We start from the raw sequence: 22,441 nt of genomic DNA, 5'->3' as shown, positions 1-22,441 counted from the left end.
AAAACCAATCCGTGGCTATTTCTATATACCACGGTATATGGTATATACCCCAAGCCTATTTGATAGATATAATTGCATTTAATTAACACAATGCAGGCTCCTCCCAGGCTGGTCAGTCTACTTAGAAACCTTACCAAGGCTGGTGGGCCTCAAAGCTAGCAGTTTCACCCGAAACCTCAGAGGCTGATCTATGTGCAAGGCTCCTCGGAGGCTGATCAGAGTAAATCAACATAAAAAGGTTCCTTGCAGGCTGGTCAGTGTAAATAGCAGCCTCGGCGGCTAGTCTATATTAAGCTTCCTCCAGGGCTGGTCAGTGCAAATAGGGGCCTCGTGGGTGGACTATAATAAAGCATTCTCGCAAGCTCGTCAGTGTTAATAGGAGCTTTTCTGGCCCATAAATAACGATGGCTCGTCTTTTTTTAAAGCAACGATTGTTCTATAAATGAACAAAAAAGTAAAACGCAACATGCAACAATTTCAACGATTTTACTGAGTTATAGTTCATATAAGGAAATCATTCGATTTGAATTTAAATAAATTCATTAGGCTCTAATGGATTTCAGATCACTGGGCAGGTGCGCAGCCATGGGTGAGCCTGGAAGGGAATAGGCCCACCTCACTGGGGAGCCATGCACAGCCAATCAAAATCCGCCCGCCCCCCCAGGAAGATCCCGCGTCGGATGTGGAGGTCCTGGGCTGGCATGGTTACACGTGGTCAGCGGTTGTGAGGCTGATTGGATGTACTGCCAAATTCTCTAAAGCAAAATTGGAGGCGGCTTATGGTAAAGAAATGTACATTCAAGTCTCTGGCAACAGCTCCGTTAGACATTCCTGCAGTCAGCATGACAGTTACATGCTCCCTCACTTGAGACATCTGTGGCATTGTGTTGTGTGACAAAACTGCACATTTGAGTGTGGCCTTCATTGTTCCCAGCACAAAGTGCACCTGTGTAACGACCATGTGGTTTCATCAACTTCTTGAYATGCCACACCTGTCAGGTGGATAGATTATCTTGACAAAGGAGAAATGCTCACAAACAGGGACGTAAACAAACTTATGCACAAAATTTGAGASAAATAAGCTTTTGTGTGTAACATTTCTGRGATGTTTTATTTCAGCTCATGAAACATGGGACCAACACTTTACATGTTGCGTTTATATTTTTGTTCGGTGTAAAACCAGGTATAAACAGACACATTGTGATCGGATTGTGATCAGACCTTGTAAGTGTAAACAGAGAAGATTTTGCCAATCAGGTCAAGATCAGGACGAAGGATGCATGTTAACGGCAGGTATAAACAGAGCTTCTGAAAGTTGTACATATTCAGAGCAAAAACCATGTCRTGAGGTTGAAGGAATTATCCATAGAGCTCCAAGACAGGATTGTCGAGGCACAGATCTGGAGAAGGGTACTAAAAAAATTACTGCAGCATTGAAGGTCCCCGAGAACACAGTGGCCTCCAATTTTAAAATGGAAGACCCTTCCTAGAGCTGGTCAACCGGCCAAACTGAGCAATCGGTGGCGGAAGGGAGCTTGCCAAAAGGCACCTATAGGACTCTCAGAACATCAGGAACAAGATTCGCTGGTCTGATGAAACCATTCTGTCTGAATGCCAAGCGTCACATCTGGAGGAAATCTGGCACCATCCCTACGGTGAAGCAGGGTGGTTGCAGCTTCATGCTATGTGGATGTTTTTCAGCGGTAGGGACTGGGAGACTAGTCAGGATCGAGGGAAAGATGAACAGAGGAAAGTGCAGAGAGATCCTTGATGAAAACCTGCTCCAGAGTGTTCAGGACCACAGACTGGGGCGAAGGTTAACCTTCCAACAGGACAACAACCCTAAGCACATAGCCAAGACAACGCAGCTGTGGCTTCGGGAAAAGTCTCTGAATGTCCTTGAGTGGCCCAGCCAGAGCACGGACTTGATCCTGATCATWCATCTCTGKAACGACCTGAAAATAGCTGTGCAGCGACGCTCCTCTTCCAACCTGACGGAGCGTGAAAGGATCTGCAGAGAAGAATTGGAGAAACTCCCCAAATACAGGTGTGCCAAGCTTGTAGCGTCATACCCAAGAAGTCTCAAGGCTGTAATCGCTGCCAAAGGTGCTTCTMCAAAGTACTGAGTAAAGGGTCTGAATACTTACATAAATGTAATAATTCCAGGGGGTTTTCTCAAAACTTCTTCCATTTAAAAATGGAGGCCACTGTGTTCTTGGGGACCTTCAATGCTGCAGTCATTTTTTGGTACCCTTCTCCAGATCTGTGCTTTGACAAAGTCCTGTCTCGGAGCTCCACAGATAATTCCTTCAACCTCACGGCATGGTTTTTGCTCYGAATACGTACAACTTTCAGAAGCTGTTTATACCTGCCGTTAAACATGCATCCTTTGTCCTGATCTTGACCTGATTTGCAAAATGTTTTCTTTGTCATTATGGGGTATTGTGTAGATTGATGAGCGGGAAAAATAATTTAATCCGTGTTAGAATAAGGGGTCTGAATACTTCTTGAATGCTAGTCAGCTCTGAGTCAAGTACCATTGGTATATGCGCATCAGGGTTAGGGTCAATTCCACAAATTCAATTCTAATTGAATTCTCTCTCCCTGTAAATTCAACATATTCAATTAMATTTCATCTGAATTCCAATGTTAGGTCAACTCCAAGAATTCAATTCCCAATTCAATATTATCCCCAACAAAACCACTAATTCCAATTGGAATTCAATCTCAGGCTTTCAGGCGGATCATGTCACTGTTTAGACAGAATAACTCATCAGGCCTGAGCTAGACTAAGAAAAGTAGACAATGAATGTAGGGTGTTCCAGAAAGAGTGGACATCGAAATATTTCTTTATTGAGGTATCAGGGAAAGCTGTGTGCTTAGTGTGCAAAGAGAGCATCGCTGTCTTGAAAGACTACAACTTGTCCCGACACTTCCAGACAAGGCATGCAGAGAAATATAGGAATGTCTTCTGAGCAGAGTGCATCGAACGAGTTGCTTTCTCAGTCGCAAAAGCAGCAAGGACTTTTCACAAAACTGCATTCAGCAAATCGACGGAATTGCGAGAGCTAGCTATGTACTGTCCCACAAAATTGCTAAACATAAGCCATTCGCTGAGGGTGAATTCATTAAAGAATGTTAAAATCAACTCTGCAGCAATACTTTGCCCCGACAAGAAAGAGCTGTTTGAAAATGTTTCCCTGTCAAGACAAACAGTGACACGGCGTGTTGAGGACATCGCAGAGAATATGGAACAGTTGAAAGACAAGGTAAAGGATTTCACCTATTTCTCCCTGGCCCTGGATGAGAGTAGTGATGCACGTGACACAGCACAGTTGTTGATATTCTTATGAGGCATAAGACTTTTGAGGCATAAGACCCCAGACTTTTAAATTACAGAGGAGCTTGCTTCAGTGCAGTCAATGAAGAGCCCAACCACAGGGAAAGATTTATTGGAGGTGGTCAATAAGTGTGTGGCGAAGCTGGGACTGAGTTTTATAAAATTATCCAGTTTGACCACTGATGGGTGCCCAAACTTGAYTGGAAAAAACATTGGCCTTTTGAAAAGGATACAAGATCTGAGCTGAAACCAGATCAGAAAATGTTTTTCCTGCATTGAATTATTCATCAGGAGGTGCTCTGTAAATGTGCCTTGAAAATGAGCCATGTTGTGGACACAGTCACTAAAGTGGTAAACTTCATAAGAGCAAAATCTTAAAAACCACAGGCAGTTTGTCTCACTGTTGGAAGAGAGAGTCGGGCCATGCAGATCTCCCCTACCACACAAACGTGAGATGACTTTGAGGAAGGTGCTTAAAAAAGGAGTGGGACCTGATGTTGGAGATTTCATTTGCAAAAACTCAGCAAGGAAAATGTGGATTTCCCTCAACTGCAAGATAAAWTAAAGTTGGCTGATTTTGCCTTCACCGTGGACATCATGGCCCTCATGAATGAACTGAATTCCAAACTACAAGAGAAGGGCCTTTTTGCACATCAGATGTACAGCCTGGTCAAAGCCTTCAAGGGAAAATTACTCCTCCTGACCCRCCAAGTAGAAGCCAACAATCACCCACTTTCTGACACCACTAGTCTGTTCCCTATCAGATGACCAGMGGGAGAAGTATACATCGCTGCTGCGTGCTTTGAACGGTGAGTTTTCTCGTCATTTGAGGATTTGAAAGTGTTGGAAAATGGCATGCTGTTGGTTTCCTCTCCTTTCACCTTCAATGTGGATAACATTCCCACTGACCTGCAACTTGAGCTTATCAATCTTCAGTCTGATGCAGTGAWTGGAGAACTATTCAAAACAATGTCACTGACGAGGTTCTATGCATCTCTCGATGAACAAAACTTTCAGAAGATTAAGAGTCATGCTCAGAAGATGTTTGTACTGTTTGGGTCAACCTACGTATGTGATCAGACATTTTTCAGTGATGAAATATAACAAGTCAAGGYACAGATCATCTCTGACTGACTCTCACCTTTCAGCAATCCTGCGCATAGCGACGTCAGAAACTATACCTGACTTCACTGCTCTAGTCAATGCCCATCAGAGACTTSACTCCTCACACTGATTTAAACTACTCAATGTAATGTAGAGCGCTCTCGTGTTTTTGTGCATACACCCATTAACAAGAGTTTTGTCCGTGGTGCTGAATGTACAGTGTACTTCTCCCTCCATGTAGTTCATTGCGTTTAATWATGAAAAYACCTACCAAAAGGAGAACATGGATGTGGTTTATTTCTGTGCATGTTAAAAAAAGTAAAATAAGTAGCATATCTGGACAGATTTACAGTAGGTATACAGTTGAAGTCGGTAGTTTACATACACCTTAGCCAAAGACATTTTTCACAATTCCTGACATTTAATCCTAGTAAGAACTCCCTGTTTTAGGTCAGTTAGGATCACTACTTTATTTTAAGAATGTGAAATGTCAGAATAATAGAGAATTATTTATTTCAGCTTTTATTTCTTTCATCACATTCCCAGGTCAGAAGATTACATACACTCAATTAGTATTTGGTAGCATTGCCTTTAAATTGTTTAACTTGGGTCAAACGTTTTGTGTTGCCTTCCACAAGTTGGGTGAATTTTGGCCCGTTCCTCCTGACAGAGCCGATGTAACTGAGTCAGGTTTGTAGGCCTCCTTGCTCGCACACGCCTTTTCAATTCTGCCAACAAATTGTCTATAAGATTGAGGTCAGGGCTTTGTGATGGCCACTCCAATACCTTGACTTTGTTATCCTTAAGCCATTTTGCCACAACTTTGGAAGTATGCTTGGGGTCATTGTCCATTTGGAAGACCCATTTACGACCAAGCTTCAACTTCCTGACTGACGTCTTGAGATGTTGCTTCAATATATCCACATAATTTTCCTACCTCATGATCCATCCTATTTTTGTGAAGTGCACCAATCCCTCCTGCAGCAAAGCACCCCACAACATGATGCTGCCACCCCCGTGCTTCACAGTTGGGATGGTGTTCTTCGCCTTGCAAGCATCCCCCTTTTTCCTCCAAACATAACGATGGTGATCATGGCAAACAGTTCATTTTTATTTCATCAGACCAGAGGACATTTCTCCAAAAAGTAATGTCCCCTGTGCGAGTTACAAACGTAGTCTGGCTTTTTTATGGCGGTTTTGTAGCAGTGACTTCTTCCTTGCTGAGCGGCCTTTGTTATGTGGATATAGGACTCATTTTAATGTGGATATAGATACTTTGTACCCGTTTCTCCAGCATCTTCACAAGGTCCTTTGCTGTTGTTCTGGGATTGATTTGCACTTTTCGCACCAAAGTACATTCATCTCTAGGAGACAGAACGCGTCTCCTTCCTGAGCGGTATGACGGCTGCGTGGTCCCATGGTGTTTATACTTGCAAACTATTGTTTGTACAGGTGAACGTGGTACCTTCAGGCGTTTGGAAATTGCTCCCAAGGATGAACCAGACTTGTGGAGGTCTACAATTTTTTTTTCCTGGGGTCTTGGCTGATTTCTTTTGATTTTCCCATGATGTCAAGCAAAGAGGCACTGCATTTGAAGGTAGGCCTTGAATACATCCACAAGTACACCTCCAATTGACTCAAATATGTCAATTAGCCTATCAGAAGCTTCTAAAGCCATAACAATTTCTGGAATTTTCCAAGCTGTTTAAAAGGCACAGTCAACTTAGTGTGTTAACTTCTGACCCACTGGAATGTTGATATAGTGAATATAAGTGAAATAATCTGTCTATAAACAGTTGGAAAAATTACTTGTGTCATGCACAAAGTAGATGTCTAACCGACTTGCCAAAACTGTAGTTTGTTAACAAGTTTTGGAGTGTGACTGTTTGAGGTTGTGGACAGGTGTCTTTTATACTGATAACAAGTTCAAACAGGTGCCATTAATACAGGTAACGAGTGGAGGACAGAGGAGCCTCTTAAAGAAGTTACAGGTCTGTGAGAGCCAGAAATCTTGCTTTTTTGTAGGTGACCAAATACTTATTTTCCACCATAATTTGCAAATAAATTAATAACAAAATCCTACAATGTGATTTTCTGGATTTTTTTTTCCTCATTTTGTCTGTCATAGTTGAAGTGTACCTATGATGAAAATTACAGGCCTCTCTCATCTTTTTAAGTGGGAGAACTTGCACAATTGGTGGCTGACTAAATACTTTTTTGCCCCACTGTATGTATGTATGTATGTATGTATGTATATATATATATATAGTATATTATAGTATAATATTCGCCTCACTCACAGAGAAATAAGTAGTACTGCTCGGTTTTACACAGTCAAATGTAACAAATAACTAAAATTTTAATAAACTGTACATATGATACATTTGTGACATCTATATTATAATTGTTTTAATAAATACATTCAATACAGTAATATGAGATCTGTACGCAAAACATTGACATTTTAGTCATTTATCAGGTGTGCTTATCCAGAGCGACATACAGTAAGTGCATTCATCTTAAGATAGCTAGGTGAGTCAACCACATATCACCGTCAAATATACAGCATACGGATATTATCCGCTCGTGTCTTTTTACTTTCGGTTTTGTACACTGGCTTCAAAACTAAATTTTCGGTTATTGCAAAGCCATTTCACAGCTGTTTAGATCATACAATGATTCTCATTTGGTCACAAACTGAAATTAGGTGAACATTATCGAATTTTAGCAACCAGATAATGGCAGAGGAATTTCTACATATTGCGCCTAGGAATTTTCTATTCTCCGTCTGCTTAGCTAACTTTTGTTTCAACCCTGACTTTGTATTAAAAATGTGACTGATACAACTCTGATGTACCCATTGATCGATTTATTAGTTAATTGATTAATGACACTTGCTTAGACAACACCGCCCAAGAGGAAATGGCCAGAACCCRCCAATGCAAGACCTTATATTTGAGATTTACATCTGCCTTCCCCCAACACTGACATTATCTCTGTCTAAACACTGGTCCTGTCAATGACCCACATGCAAAGGTAACACAGGAAGCTGTGTCACAACAGCTGTGCAAGTGTGACCAGACGGCACTTCCTGTGATTGTCTTCAGTGAATGGGGGGTTTCAAACAGAAARCAGTCATCCCATATAGAACTGGACWACTGTTCAGAAAAATAGTAAAAAAGTGATTACCATCACATCAGACTTATCAAAAGATAATATAAAAAAGACAACTACAGCCAAATTTGTCAGACCTTTATTAAAAAAAACAATTGGGTGTGATTGGTAAAATAGCGTAACTGTTAAAGGGAAGCGACAGCACACTCTCAGCAGCGTATTCAGGGAGACACCATGGCAACGTGTCGCCTCCCGCAGAGGTTCTGCAGGTGTCTCATCAACACCACAGGACCAGTGTTCATTTCTGTACCTGAGCAAGGAGACTGACAAGTGTGTAGGAAGTTCACTGACTGAAGTGYGACTGGTTGTGTATGTGAGGGAAAGGTAATGTATATGTGTAAGAGAAAGTTCTCAAGCTYTTTCCCAGGCAACCGTTCCAATCAGTAAACCACAACACGGAGAACCACAAAAAGACTGTACACCTGCACAACATTCCCATGTCCTTGCAAGCCTAATGATTCTGGAGCGATATAATGCCTGAGATTCAGGTATTCTGCGTGAGCAACCGACAAGAGGCAACACACACACCCACATGCAGTAATTTATTCATATTGAGGGCCTTCACCCTATCAGACATAGAGGCACAGTGAAATTGATATAACAGGAGGGCTTGATAATTCTTCTTTTGTGTCACAGTTAACGGGCACAGTCTTTCTTCATACAAAACATCACCAATCTGAGGTGACCTCAAGTCAGTAKGAGTGATTAGTGAGCCAAGGAAGAGAGAGGATGGAGATAAATATGTGGCAAACAGAGTGAAGGTCTTACCTGTGCTGCCTAATGTTTTGTAAAACCGGTACTCCAAATGCAGCTGTGGTGCCCTTGACTTTATTGGTTCCTGGAGGSGGAATACAGAAGGAAATACTTCAGTTGAAGGGGGGCTTTTCATTCACTACACGTCAAGAATAAGAAGTACACCTAAATAGGTACATTATTCCAATTAATTATCCTTCAACAAACTACTTTCAAATTCAGGTTTACAAACACATATATATTTTTTTAAATAAAATATGTAAATAGGCTGTTCACTCGAAGTATGATTTTAAGAGCTGCTCATTGCGTCACCACAAATAATACAGAAATAAGAATACATACTTACCAATTTTATTGCAACATACTCATTGGTGTAGAGGTTTTTACCTAGAAAAAAAAGAAAAAGGTTATTAGAAGGTTGGGTAAACTATTTCAAAAACAGATCCGAGGTCGCACCATAGAAATAGAACGGGCTTGGATGCTCTAACCCTGCTAATTTGACTGGCAAACTCATGGGTACAGTCACATTGGCTTCCTGGTATTGAAATGCAATCATTTCTATCAACTGATACGCAGAGTCGATTTTCACATCATAAGGAGCAACACCCCTCTACCACACCCACAAATCGGGGAAAATAAACACTCTTTCCCATTGCAAAAGAGCCAACTTTGTCGTCGTTTTTTTGTTAAACAGAAGTGGCAAAACATGCCAAAAGCTGCTGATTGAAAAAATTACACGTTTTTGCTGTGAGTCAATGGGGTAACCTAGGTAACCACAGATTGTTTTCCCCACGGGCGGGCAAGTCCGAGACGTTCTAATACTATGCTGGATTGCCATGGTAATGTAGACGCTAACCGATGTGGCTCATGCAATGGACTGTACTTTTTGTAATGTCAGTTGAGTTGACTCAACAAATCACAGCACAGATTGAAGGGTACACTTCCTGCTTTTACGTCCTGGCATGGGTACACTCAAAATGCCTGCCAGTACATCYATTATGCCATCATTGACTTGAATGGGGACGCACGTTATATTCATTATACTTCTATGGTGGTACATCCAGTGCAGCCACCAAGGAACCATCTTAACTCCCACAGCTCTAAGACACAAATAACAGTGACGACTGAACAAACAGTGACTGGAAGGTTCAGAGGCGTGTAAATTTGATAAATGCGGAGGTTTTCATTGGACAATTGAGGTGAGGACAACCAGGAGCTTCTAATGCACAATTAGGCATCTGAATATGCCCCTTGTGCAATACCATGAACCCTATCATGCGTAGCCTATTAGGTGCACGTCTTGCACGAAACTACCAACTTCGGAGGATTTAATAAAACCAGTAACTTTGGGCCTCCATTTTACTCCAATTACCTGTCTCTTTGTCAGTAATTGGAGAGACTGTATGCCTTGCTCACTAAGTCATATCGCATTACAAAAGGTGTCATCTTGGAGAGAGAAGTGAAATGCGTTTGTGGAGCAAACTGAGAATGAAAGAGCTAATGCCCACATTGCAACGCCAAATGGGAAAGTGAGAACATGGCTTGTGTTTTGATGTAATGATCCTGCGCAATAGCAGTGCAATGATACTTTATATAAATGTGGGGGAATACGTAGGTCAGTGGGAGAATATGTTTTATTGTAGAATTCAAATACTTAGCGTAGCACATCATTTCAGTTTATGTGTTTTGACATGCCAGGCTTAAAGGAAATATTCACCCATGTTGAATGTTATATCATACTTTGCCATCTCTGAACAATGTTCTATCGATTCCTGGAGTCATTTCATATTTATCTGAGCTCTAGCTGTTCATGAAGGCAGAAATACACCCTTTGCAACGTATGATCCAAAAGGTGTCATACCAGCTGCATTTCTGCCTGCTTGAAAGTACTATATTATTGAAAGCTTGACTGCTGACCAGCCAACATTTTTGGGACTGTATTTATAGTGGACTAATGAAAAAAATAATAACGAGATACTCAGAGGATTATTCCTTTAAATTTCAAAGGGTACAAGGTTTAGTGTACACATGGAGGCTTCTTTCCTGGTTAACACCGGCTCCAAAAGACACCTTGTGACATTTGCTATTTTACAATCCTCCACGTTCAATGTTGAAATGCCAATGATTTGTGGTGAGGTCTCCTGATTAACAAAGTCAAATTTGATGAATTCTAGTCAGAAGAGAAGAATACAGGTCTGAATAACAACTCCCTCCCAAGACAGTTAGTATTCACATCTGCTTGTTAAGATGTCTTGCCCCTGTAGGMTTATCTCTTCTCAACTTCAATCTAGCAACAGCAGTCCAGCATTCTAAATGTCAGGGCAATTTAGGCCATTCTTAAATTCCTCATAAGTGAGCAGATGAGCCTATGGAACCCAGCCACACTCAGGCTGAGTGACAACGCCACAGGCAAACTATAGGCCTCAGAGAACCTCTGACAGCTCAGCAGCACAGTTCATGCGTGGAGCATACCAGAGAACAGGCCACTCTCTCGCCCACCACCTCCTGGACTAATATCCACGTGGGAGGCAGCAGAGTAGAGGGGAGGAGAATCTCAGTCTCTCAACCAGTTTCAGAACAAACAGTTAAGCCTTTCTGGCTATAGCTCTTCATTTCATGGCTTCATGCTCCTCACTGTTCTGCTTGGAGAATATGTTCATTAGACAATCCAGAGATCTTAGTCAGTCACAGGCTACAGGTGATGTGAAATAGGCCCAATGAGCTTAAAGTATAAGCAAAAACCGGTTAAAAATTAAAAAGATAGGTCTGCTATACTGTACCCAAATGAACAACATTGTCTCTTCTCTACAAAAGAACAGCCTCCTCCTATTTACCATGCAGGTACTGTATGTCCCTTTGCTGACTGGATTAAAAAGGAAATCTTATTATGAATTCTATTAGATTCTTTCAGCATACATGAAACAAGGCAACATTAACAGCCTATTCATGGGGAAAGAAGCAGAGGGGTCTTCTTATGAGCAGGCACACCCATGCATAAACTCAGGTAGGGTCGCACAGTTTGGGGAATATTCAGAAGTGGAAACTTTCTGTGGGAATTAACTGGAATATAACATTTAATAACATTTAAAAATGTAGATATTTTTTTGCATTGGATATACAGTATTTACCATATCATAAGAAGTTAATTGCAAATGATTAAATCCTTCCAATAGAAACAAAAAAAACGATTTAGTTATGAATTGAACTTTAATTAAATGAGTTCACATGGGATGATTTCACTGAACAACAAAAGGGAATATTAAAGGATYCCTAATGATCCATCGCATCTCCTAAAAACATTTTCAACATACATAGTCTAGAAAATAAAGCTTAGGTTGTCTTCCTCTCAGGCTTCCATGTCTTCTCCCTGGACCTCCTCAATGTCCACCTCTTGAACATCAGACTGAGGCCTCATCTTCACTGTCACTTTCCAACCTTGTTGAGGATGGGTCATTGTCAAACATTTTCAAAAAAGCCTCAAATTTGACCGGATGGCCACCAATTTTTCAACCCTTGTATTGGTCAGCCTGTTGCGTGCTTTGGTGTGTGTGTGTGTTGCAAAACAAGGACCAGTTGTGCTCTGAGGTGACTGATGTTGGTGGGATTTGGAGGACGATGGAGGCAACAGGGGAAAGAGCCTCAGATCCACAAAGTCCCTTCCACCAGGTGGCTAATGAGATACGTTGGCTCGACTGCCATACTGCATCTCCATCCCAAAGCCCTTGCTTGGAAGTGTACTTCGCCAGACTGCAAAGAACCTTGCCCACGTCCAGGTCAAGGTGGCAAGACACAGTAGTGATGACACCATAGGCCTTGTTGATCTCTGCACCAGACAGGATGCTCTTGCCAACATACTTGGGGTCCAACATGTACGATGTGGCGTGTATCTTCACGCTTTTTGATGTATTTCAGTACTGCAGGTTCCTCTGCTTGGAGCAACAGTGAAGTGGGCAGGGCAGAACAGACTTCTTCGCTTACATCTGCAAGCAGAGTCTGAACATCAGACAGGATGGCATTGTCTCCCTCAATCCGTGCAATGGCTACTGCTATAGGTTTCAGGAGTTTCAGGCTGCATACCACTCACAAAATACATAATCCAGGATGATCCTCTTGATGGGGCTGTCCATATCGGCAGACTGTGATATGGCCATTTCTTGGAGAGACTCCTTCCCCTCCAGGAGACTGTCAAACATGATGACAACACCACCCCAACGGGTGTTGCTGGGCAGCTTCAAAGTGGTGCTCTTATTCTTCTCACTTTGCTTGGTCAGGTAGATTGCTGCTATAACTTGATGACCCTTCACATACTTAACCATTTCCTTGGCTCTCTTGTAGAGTGTATCCATTTGTTTTCAGTGCCATGATGTCCTTGAGGATGTCCTTGAGGAGCAGATTCAATGCATGAGCAGCACAGCCAATGGGTGTGATGTGAGGGTAGGACTCCTCCACTTTAGACCAAGCAGCCTCCATGTTCGCAGCAGTGTCTGTCACCAGTGCAAATACCTTCTGTGGTCCAAGGTCATTGATGACTGCCTTCAGCTCATCTGCAATGTAGAGACCGGTGTGGCTGTTGTCCCTTGTGTCTGTGCTCTTGTAGAATACTGGTTGAAGGGTGGAGATGTAGTTAATTATTCCTTGCCTAAAAAAACATTTGACCACCCATCAGAGATTGCAATACAGTCTGCTTTCTCTATGATTTGCTTCACCTTCACTTGCACTCTGTTGAACTCTGCATCCAGCAAATGAGTAGATAAAGCATGTCTGGCTGGAGGGGTGCACGCTGGGCAAAGAACATTCAGAAATCTCATCCAATACATATTGCCTGTGAGCATCGGAGGTGAAACAGTTGCATACACAGCTCGAGCAAGACATGCATCAGCATCTCTGACCATGTTCCTCCATTGAATCAAACAAAACTTCTGATTCCAGGAGGACCATGAGCTGTTGCTATTAATAAGGTGTCTGATTCATCATTTTCACCTCAAATAGAAGTAGAGGGACTTCTGTCAGAGGTTGCTTGTTGTGAGCGCTGAGGGAACTTTATGCACTTGGCCAGATGATTCTGCATCTTTTCTGCATTCTTCACATATGATTTGGCACAGTATTTGCAAATGTACACAGCTTTTCCTTCTACATTAGATGCAGTGAAATGTCTCCACACATCAGCTAGTGACCGTGGCATTTTCCTGTAAAGATTAGAAAAAGAGTTAAAAAATATATATACAATTCCATGTACAGATAATTAGTTAAGCAGTTAGATTAAACAACTCCTTTGTAAGATAAATGTATTAAAATGAAACATGTATGGAAACAGGTGAATTAACACTCAGTTAGCAGGCTCAAGCAAGCTAATTTACCCACATGGTAGCAAAAACTAACTAGCAGAAATTGTTAACAAGTTAGAAATTATTTAAACACACTTTGCTGTAGGCTACTATTTACTATTTAAAAAAAAAAAAATCACATATGTCATGTAAAATATATTCACCCCACCCAGTATTGTAATCAAAACTTACCAGAAAACATGTAGTCCTTGGCTCAGACAGTGTAGTAGTGTGGGCTCAATAGCATCTCATTAGTGTTCAAGATCTTGAGAATCAGCTGTACATGTGATGGATGAGTGCACTGCACATGTGATGAAGAATGCACTGTGCATGCAGAGGGTTGCAATTCCATTGAATTGGGGATAGTTTAACCAAAATATGCCACAAGACCTAGAATTGCTTTATGTGTATCCCATAAAAAGGTTTACTGTTGTAAGCTAACTTTTTTAATGATTTACCGGGAAGTTTCCGACCTTAAAGGCTTAAAAATGTACCTGAGTTTAAGGTCACCTCAGGCTGCGAGGTGTCAGATGTGATAATGAGTTGTAGTAGAGGTGCAGGGGGATAGACATTCAGCTCTCAAAGTGAAGTAATTATCCACAACGAAAATGAAATGCATCTTATTTGCGCCAATGTAATCTGTCTCTCAATTCCAGTGTCCACAGCCTTTGCAGAGTAGCTGAGGCCTCACCTCATCATGAATCAGTGATTGCATCCAACTTTAATCATCGTGTTGAGATATGATAGCGAGGGTGAGAAGAGGGCACTGACTGTCATTAGGAATTCATCAATGAACAAGATTTTACATTTCCAAGAGGAATGTAACAGAGGCCCAAAATTGTAAAACCAGTYTTCATACATACACCAAAAAAAGTTCCAAACTTATTCTTGAAAGGGTGGCGAGTTCTTACCTAGCTTCAGCTCTCCAAAGTTACCACAGCCAATCTTCTTGCCCACACGGAAGTTGGGCCCAACCATGAGCACTCCGGAGGAGCCTGATCCCGAGGGGCGCGAGTGCCCGCTGCGCCCCTGACCCGCCTTGCTGCTGCGCGCCGGTCGCTCACCCTCTTTTTCCCGTGGGTGCTCCATGGCTCAAAATGCCCCCCAGAGGACACAAGGCACAGGGAGATGGTGCGCTCCCTGTCAGGGGCTGCTCCTCAGCTGGGCAAAGGGGCCGGGGCACCGGGCTCTGCCTCTGCCCAGCCCCGTCACTGCGACCTCGACATTGGGGTAGGGGAGCGAGAGCTTTCACAGGTATCCTGGAAACAAGGAAAAAGGAAATGTCAGAAATTGACCAATTTAAATGTCCTGCTGAGATAAGCTATGGAGTGACTAGGTAGTGAGAAACCATGACAACCCCACCACACAAGGACCTGCAGGATAAAAGAACTCTACAAAAAAAAGTGTAACAAAATCAGACCACTTTTACTAGAGTAGCCTACATATACCGTGGAGTCCTAAATTGATACTATCAGGATACTGAAAATTGTGAAAATTGTGATGAGGGAGCTTATGGCTGGGCGATATCAAATTAATTCAAAYGTATGTTTTTCCGTGCTATTCCAAGAATCAAGGTTTTGTTATTTTTCGTTTTTATGTCCGCTTGTTCTCATGTTGTATTTTTGGTCTAGTCTCCGTCGCTCCTCTGTGCACCTTCCCCATTTACACCAGAGATCTGTATATAATGACGAGATGTACAGTACCATTCAAAAGTTTGGACACACTTACTCATTCAAGGGTATTACATTTATTTTTTACATTGCAGAATAATAGTGAAGACATCAAAACTATGAAATAACACACATGGAATCATGTAGTAACCAAAAAAAAGTGTTAAATCAAAATCGAAATATATTTGAGATTTTTCAAAGTAGCCACCTTTTGCCTTGATGACAGGTTTGCACACTCTTGGCATTCTCTCAAATCAGCTTCACCTGGAATGCTTTTCCAATAGTCTTGAATGAGTTTCCACATGTGCTGAGCACTTATTGCCTTCTTTTCCTTCACTCCGCAGTCCAACTTATACCAAACCATCTCAATTGGGTTGAGGTCGGGTGATTGTGGAGGCCAGGTCATCTAATGCAGCACTCCAATCTCCTTCTTGATCAAATAGCCCTTATATACCCTGGAGGTGTGCTGGGTCATTGTCCTGTTGAAAAACAAATGATAGTGGGACTAAGYGCAAACCAGATGGGATGGCGTATYGCTGCAGAATGCTGTGGTAGCCATGTTGGTTAAGTGTACCTTGAATTCTAAATAAATCCCTGACTGTCACCAGCAAAGCTCCCCCACACCATCACACCACCTCCTCCATGCTTCACGGTGGGAACCACACATGCGGAGATAATCCGTTCACCTACTCTGCGACAGACCAAAAGGACAGATTTCCACCAATCTAATGTCCATTGCTTGTGTTTCTTGGCCCAAGCAAGTCTTCTTCTTATTGGTGTCCTTTAGTAGTGGTTTCTTTGCAGCAATTCAACCATGAAGACCTGATTCATGCAGTCTCCTCTGAACAGTTGATGTTGTGTCCATTACTTTGAACTTATCCTCTGCAGAGGTAACTCTGGGTCTTCTATTCCTGTGGCGGTTGTCGACGAGAGCCAATTTTATCATAGCGCTTGATGGTTTTTGTGGACTGCACTTGAAGAACGTTCAAAGTTGTTGAAATTTTCCGGGATTAAACTGACCTTCTTGAAGTAATGATGGACTGTCGTTTCCCTTTGCTTATTTGAGCTGTTCTTGCCATAATATGGACGGTCTTGAACCAAATAGGACTATCTTCTGTATACCCCTCCTACTTGTCACAACACAACTGATTGGCTCAAACCATTAACGAAAAAATTCCACGAATTTACTTTAACTTCTTTTATATAGGGGGCAGCATTTTCACTTTTGGATAATTGTGTGCCCATAGTGAACTGCCTCCTATATATGCATATTATTATTACTATTGGATAGAAAACACACATGAAGTTTCTAAAACTGTTTGAATGATGTCTGTGAGTATAACAGAACTCATATGGCAGGCAAAAACCAGAGAAAAAATCCAAACAGGAAGTGAGAATTCTGAGAGTGGTCGATGTTAAAGTCATCGCCTTATTCAATTCCCTGTAATATATGGATTGTTTGCACTTTCTACGCCTTCCACTAGATGTCAACAGTCAGTAGAAACTGGAATGAAGCTTATGCTGTGTTGTGGGACCGGATGGGAGGTTTTGAGTCAGTGGTCTGGCAGAGTGCCAGTTCTTGGTCACGCACTTTCCTCATGATATCGTCATGCGTTCCATTACTTATAGAGACTGAAAAGAATGCTCCGGTTGGAAAACATTATTTGATATATATGATAACAACATCCTGAAGATTGATTCTCTACTAAGTTTGACCAGTTTATTCGACTGTAATATAACTTTTTGAAGTTTTCGTCCAACGTTTGCCTGCATCTGCGCGAGCGTTTTGGACAATGTGTACTACACATGCTAGCAAAATTAGCTAATTGGAATAAGTAATGGACATTATGAACAAAACAACGATTTATTGTGGAACTAGGATTCCTGGCACTGCATTCTGATGAAGATAATCAAAGGAATATTTATGAATGTAATTTCATATTTTCTGTTGACTCAACATGGCGGAGAAATTTTGTTAAATCTGAGCGCCGTCTCAGATTATTGCATGGTGTGCTTTTTATTAAAGTTTTAAAAAGATCTGACACAGCGGTTGCATTAAGAACAAGTGTATTCTTTAATTATATGTAAAACATGTATCTTTCATCAAAGTTTTATGATGTGAGTATCTTCTGGTTATTTGATCGTGGCGCTCTGTAATTACTCCGGGATATTTGGAGGCATTTTCTGAATCATGGCGCCAATGTAAACCGAGATTTGTGGATATAAATATGCACATTATCGACAAAACATAAATGTATTGTGTAACATGATGTCATAGCTAGTGGTCATCTGAGGTGACAGAGATGTTCAAAGAAGTTAGTAGATTTATGGTTTACTCTAATTTTCTGCTGTATTTTTATACTATAGTAGTTTACTGGGAAATAGGGACTGATCGATTTTTCAGTGTGGCAGAAATGTGTGCTGTGTAGTTCTCGGTAAGTAATCTGGTTTGGATACATGATGTGCTTTTGCGCTACACTTTTGGAATAACGCTAATGACAGACAAGGATATAGGTTGGGCTTGATTCATCAATTGTGTATTTAATTTGGTTTCTTTCATGTGTGATTTCATGAAAGATTGATTTTTATAGTAATATATTGAATTTGGCTCGCTACTTTTTTTCTTGATTTTGGCCAAGTGGGACGCTATCGTCCCACCTATCCTAGAGAAGTTAAAAGGCACACCTGTTAATTGAAATGCATTCCAGGTGACTACTCATGAAGCTGGTTGAGAGAATGCCAAGAGTGTGAAAAGCTGTCATCAAGGCAAAGGGTGGCTATTGAAGAATCTCAAAATATATTTTGATTTAACACTTTTTTGGTTACCACATGATTTCTGTGTGTTATTTTTATGTTTTCACTTTATTCTACAATTTTTGAAAATAGTCCAAACTTTTGACTGGTACTGTAGATATATATTTTTACACTTGAAGTACAAAAATAAAAATGTTGGTGGTAGAATATAAGGAAGGCTTACTATTACAATAAGGACCAAAATGGGCATACAGCCTGAGATTCCCAACGGTGTGACAGGAGAATGGTGTCATCAGAGGAAATAGGGATTCCAGGGGACATAACCTATTAATAAACTTTTAAACAAGTCCTAAACATTTCATTATAATCAAATAACACTTACTTGCATATAGTATTGTATCTGTTGCAATTTTGATTGTTTAGTGATTTGAGTGCATATATTATGTATTCATTCTCCCATGTGGTTTCTCACTTCTGCAACCTCTGCGTCCTGTCCTGCCCCTCTGGGGGGGGAGGGGGGGGGTCTTAGTTTTTCGTGCAGGCAGACATTGTGGAATGGCTGTGATGCTCCCATTCCTGGTTCTCACTCCCTGCATTATAACATCCATCCCCTTGGTCCCTTTATGTCTGTCCTACCAGTTTCCCTTTTCCTGACCGATTGGCATACGTGATCTACCCTGGGAGCCCTTATCAGCCGTGCCTCTTTTGGAGACAGAGCAGGGGGGAACAACCTGGTTGAACCTGCCATATTCTTGYCCCAAAGATTAAGCCAAGTCTAAATACACATGGCCGGTACAGTGAAACTTTGCATGGCTCATTAAATCAGTTAAGGTTCCATTAAATCGCTCCAATGTTACTTGGATAACTGTGGCAATTGTAGCGCTAAGATATGCCAACAAGTGCTGGCCCAAAACCGATACRGGGACCCTTCGTGGCACTGGYGTCTCATTCGAATGTCTGCCCTATCAACTTTCAATGGTACTTTGTGCCTACCATGGTGACGACTGGTAACGGAAAAATCAGGGTTCGACAGAGTAGAGGGAGCCTGAGAAACGGCTAGCACATCAAAGGAAGGAAGCAGGCACGGAAATGAGCCACTCCCAATTCGGGGAAGTAGTGACAAAAAATAATAATACAGGACTCTTTGGAGTCCCTGTAATTGGAATAAGTACACTTCAAATCCTTAAATGAGGATCCATTACTGATGTTTAGGACTGATGTTTAGAAGCATTTTTACAGTGGTCAAAAACTTCTGAAAGTGACATTATGTTTTAACTGTAAAATTTGACTGCCTGTTGTGTATTGCCCATCGGTGTGACAATGTCCTATGGGGTGACGCCAATAAATGAAAAAAAAAAAAAAGGTGTAATCTTGGACAAAATGTAAAAGACATTGTCAAGCATGAGGCAGGTAACATTATAATAATACACAAGTAAGATAATTGCTTTAATCTAAGTTCAGTGAAATTACTGTGAATCTTACAGAACATTTTTGTAAAGCTTTACACTCGGTTATCATCATTATACAAGAAAATTGTGTGTTTTTCATTTGAAATGCCGGAATATGATTAATGATTTAAAGACAGAAGTAACTAATGAGTAAAATAATTCTTATTTTGGAAACAAACCATTAAATTAAAATGATTTGTAATGTCACACCAGAGGACAAATTCAAGGCACTAATACAGGTTCATTAAACTGGATATAAACTCAAAATTGAAAGAGGCTATATAACATTGAGTTGTAACTCTTTTTWAAAAACTTTAGTTTTGGCCATATGGCAACTACCCRTGTACAGTTTCAAACTATACTTTGGCTCACATTGATAAATTCCTATTCATTATGCTGTAAACATTAGCCTTAGCATTCAACTGTAGATCATGGTCCTTGACATCAAGCTACAACTAGAAACCAGGAACTGTGTTTTAAATATATCCACGAGTGACCTTGTGTGTCTGTAGAGGCAAAGCTACAGGACCTTTGCTCTAACATGGAGGGTATAACTGCCATGAAGATAGTCACTAATATTATTCAAATGTAATATATTTTTTAAATACAGTGTAGGCCTATTTGTAACTTTTATGTAGGCTACCTACCCAGTGAGGGTTTAGGCTATTAACTACAGCCATTACACTGAGTTTACAAAACAATTAAGGACATCTGCTCTTTACATGACAGACTGACTGGGTGAATCCAGAAGAAAACTATGATCCCTTATTGATGTCGACTGTTAAATCCACCTCAAATCAGTGTAGATGAAGGGGAGGAGACGGGTTAAAGAAGGATTTTTAAGCCTTGAGACATGGATTGTGTATGTGTGCCATTCAGAGGGTGAATGGGCAAGACAAAAGATTTAAGGGCCTTTGAACCGGGTGTGGTAGTAGGTGCCAGGCGCACCGGTTTGTCAGGAACTGCAACGCTGCTGGGTTCTTCACGCACAACAGTTGCAAGAATGGTTCAAAACCCAAAAGGCATCCATCCAAATTGACAACTGTGGGAATCATTGAAGTCAACATGCGCCAGCATCACTGTGGAATGCTTTCGACACCCTGTAGAGTCCATGCCCCAACGGATTGAGGCTGTTCTGAGGGCAAAAAGGGGTTCAACACAATATTAGTAAGGTGTTTTTAATGGTTTGGTATACTCAGTGATATGTCTACATACCAAGTGCATACATTTCCCCCCCATACATTAATGAATTAGCCTACACCCACATACATTTTTGGGAATAAACCAAGCCTCAGTAAATCATGATGGTTTATGTTACCGTTGCCACTACTAAACCTAAATGAAACATTGCAGGACAGGTCTCACCAACCTGCAGAGAACAGTAGGCATKTGGTTAATAATTCATGGAAGAAAGTCAACGTCTTCAGATCCCCTTTCATTTCCCACAATTGTCTGCTCCATTTCCCTCTGACAATGACAGGAGAGGGCCTTGGTGCTGGAGTATGGCAATCTGTCACTGTTCTCCACAATGTGGGTCGGTTATCGCTCTCAGTGACTGGGATCGCACAAATTAGTCCGRCTTCCTATGAGATATTTCCTGCGCCTGGATCAAAGAGTTTCTATCCGCAGAGGAAAAGTGATAGATGGGGRAAAAAAGCACAGTCGCTGTGAGATGGCCATCAGAAGACAAAGATAGCTTTCTGTGCTTCCTGCACCCTAGACGCAAGACCTTCAAACCTTTGTTTYACTGAGGCCATAACAGTTTGTTACAAAGCTTGGAAGCCCTCATCTAAAAGTAAAACGATACTCGTGCTCGGTTCGCATCCGACAGTGACTGCCCAGCAAGGCATTTTTCCTTCATTGTCTATGAAAATCATTGATGGAAAGGAGTTAGACAGCCACGTCAATCAAACTAGTGCAAATAACCCTTGATGTGCAATATCCAATCAGACCTGGGGTCACAGAGCTTGGACATAATAAACACAAAAGGTACTCAGCATAGAGGGGCTTCTTGAATAATTTAAACCCGTAAAAGGTTGAGTTGGGATTCACCAGTCAAGTGGGGGGAGGGGAGGTGGATACAAACCGTTAAACACACGAGTTGAACAAGTGGCCATTATATCAGCTCCCCTTCCAGTTTACTACACTTGAGACCATTCACACTTCAACAAATAGTTTACTGGTAATGTGGAGGAAAGCTTTGGTAAAAAAGCAGTCCTGCAGCAGTCTAATACTGGAGGAGATTACAGAGTTTGACTAGCCTATTTCTTTAAGGGTTGTTTTCAGAGCGGTCATGTTCCATGTGCACTAATTCAAGACATTCTAGAACTTCATTACTACTTTTCAGGGTCCTACCATTTCTATTTTTTCAGTTCTTTGGAGTAACAGAGCTGTGAATTGGAGATGGAGGGAGATTTTACACCTCACTCCAGTTAGAGCCCAGTGAAAAGAGGTAGATGTTTTCTTATGGTAGGACAATAAACAAAAGTACAGGGGAAGGTGTTTTAAATGTCATTGTGAGAATAAAGGCTGTTATTTCAATATAGAGAGTGTGTGTGGTGTGTGTGTGTGTGTGTGTCGCCTGTGGTAGCAAAGTCACTGATTCACACCATCCTCTCTCTACCGGCTGTTATGCAAATTCCAGCTCTGTGCACGTCGCACACTTCATGGCTAAGCCTACAATAGTGTGTGGAAAGTCAGGGATTAAATCGCTCAGTGTGACACAGTGTGTGTGTTTTTCTAATGCATTCTCTCTCTGCCTGAATAAATGTGTATTATTTTTCATCTAGCTGTGCTAAATCAAATGTAACGTCACAGTCATGGAGTGAAGTCGTTATGCAAACATGTTACAATTGACAACGCAAACTAAGAAAA

General features: G+C 41.4%; 1 protein-coding gene across 5 annotated transcripts in view; it reads right to left on the bottom strand.

Moving 5' to 3' along the window:
- The window catches only part of LOC111952437 (casein kinase I), a 65,265-nt gene that overhangs the window by 25,867 nt on the left and 16,957 nt on the right, over window positions 1–22,441 (bottom strand). For all 5 annotated transcript variants that reach the window (XM_023971098.2, XM_023971101.2, XM_023971100.2 and 2 more), the window contains 3 exons: window positions 14,607–14,954; window positions 8,718–8,758; window positions 8,387–8,456 (listed from right to left, as the gene is read on the bottom strand). In XM_023971098.2, the coding sequence (XP_023826866.1) occupies window positions 8,387–8,456; window positions 8,718–8,758; window positions 14,607–14,784 (289 nt within the window). In that variant the 5' untranslated portion in view covers window positions 14,785–14,954. The remainder of the gene's footprint in view (window positions 1–8,386; window positions 8,457–8,717; window positions 8,759–14,606; window positions 14,955–22,441) is intronic.

The sequence above is a fragment of the Salvelinus sp. IW2-2015 genome, linkage group LG26, assembly GCF_002910315.2.
Source record: "Salvelinus sp. IW2-2015 linkage group LG26, ASM291031v2, whole genome shotgun sequence".
In the NCBI taxonomy this organism is placed as follows: Eukaryota; Metazoa; Chordata; class Actinopteri; order Salmoniformes; family Salmonidae; genus Salvelinus; species Salvelinus sp. IW2-2015.
The sequence above is the reverse complement of the archived record's forward strand: the minus strand, read 5'-3'. Positions and strand labels throughout refer to the sequence as shown.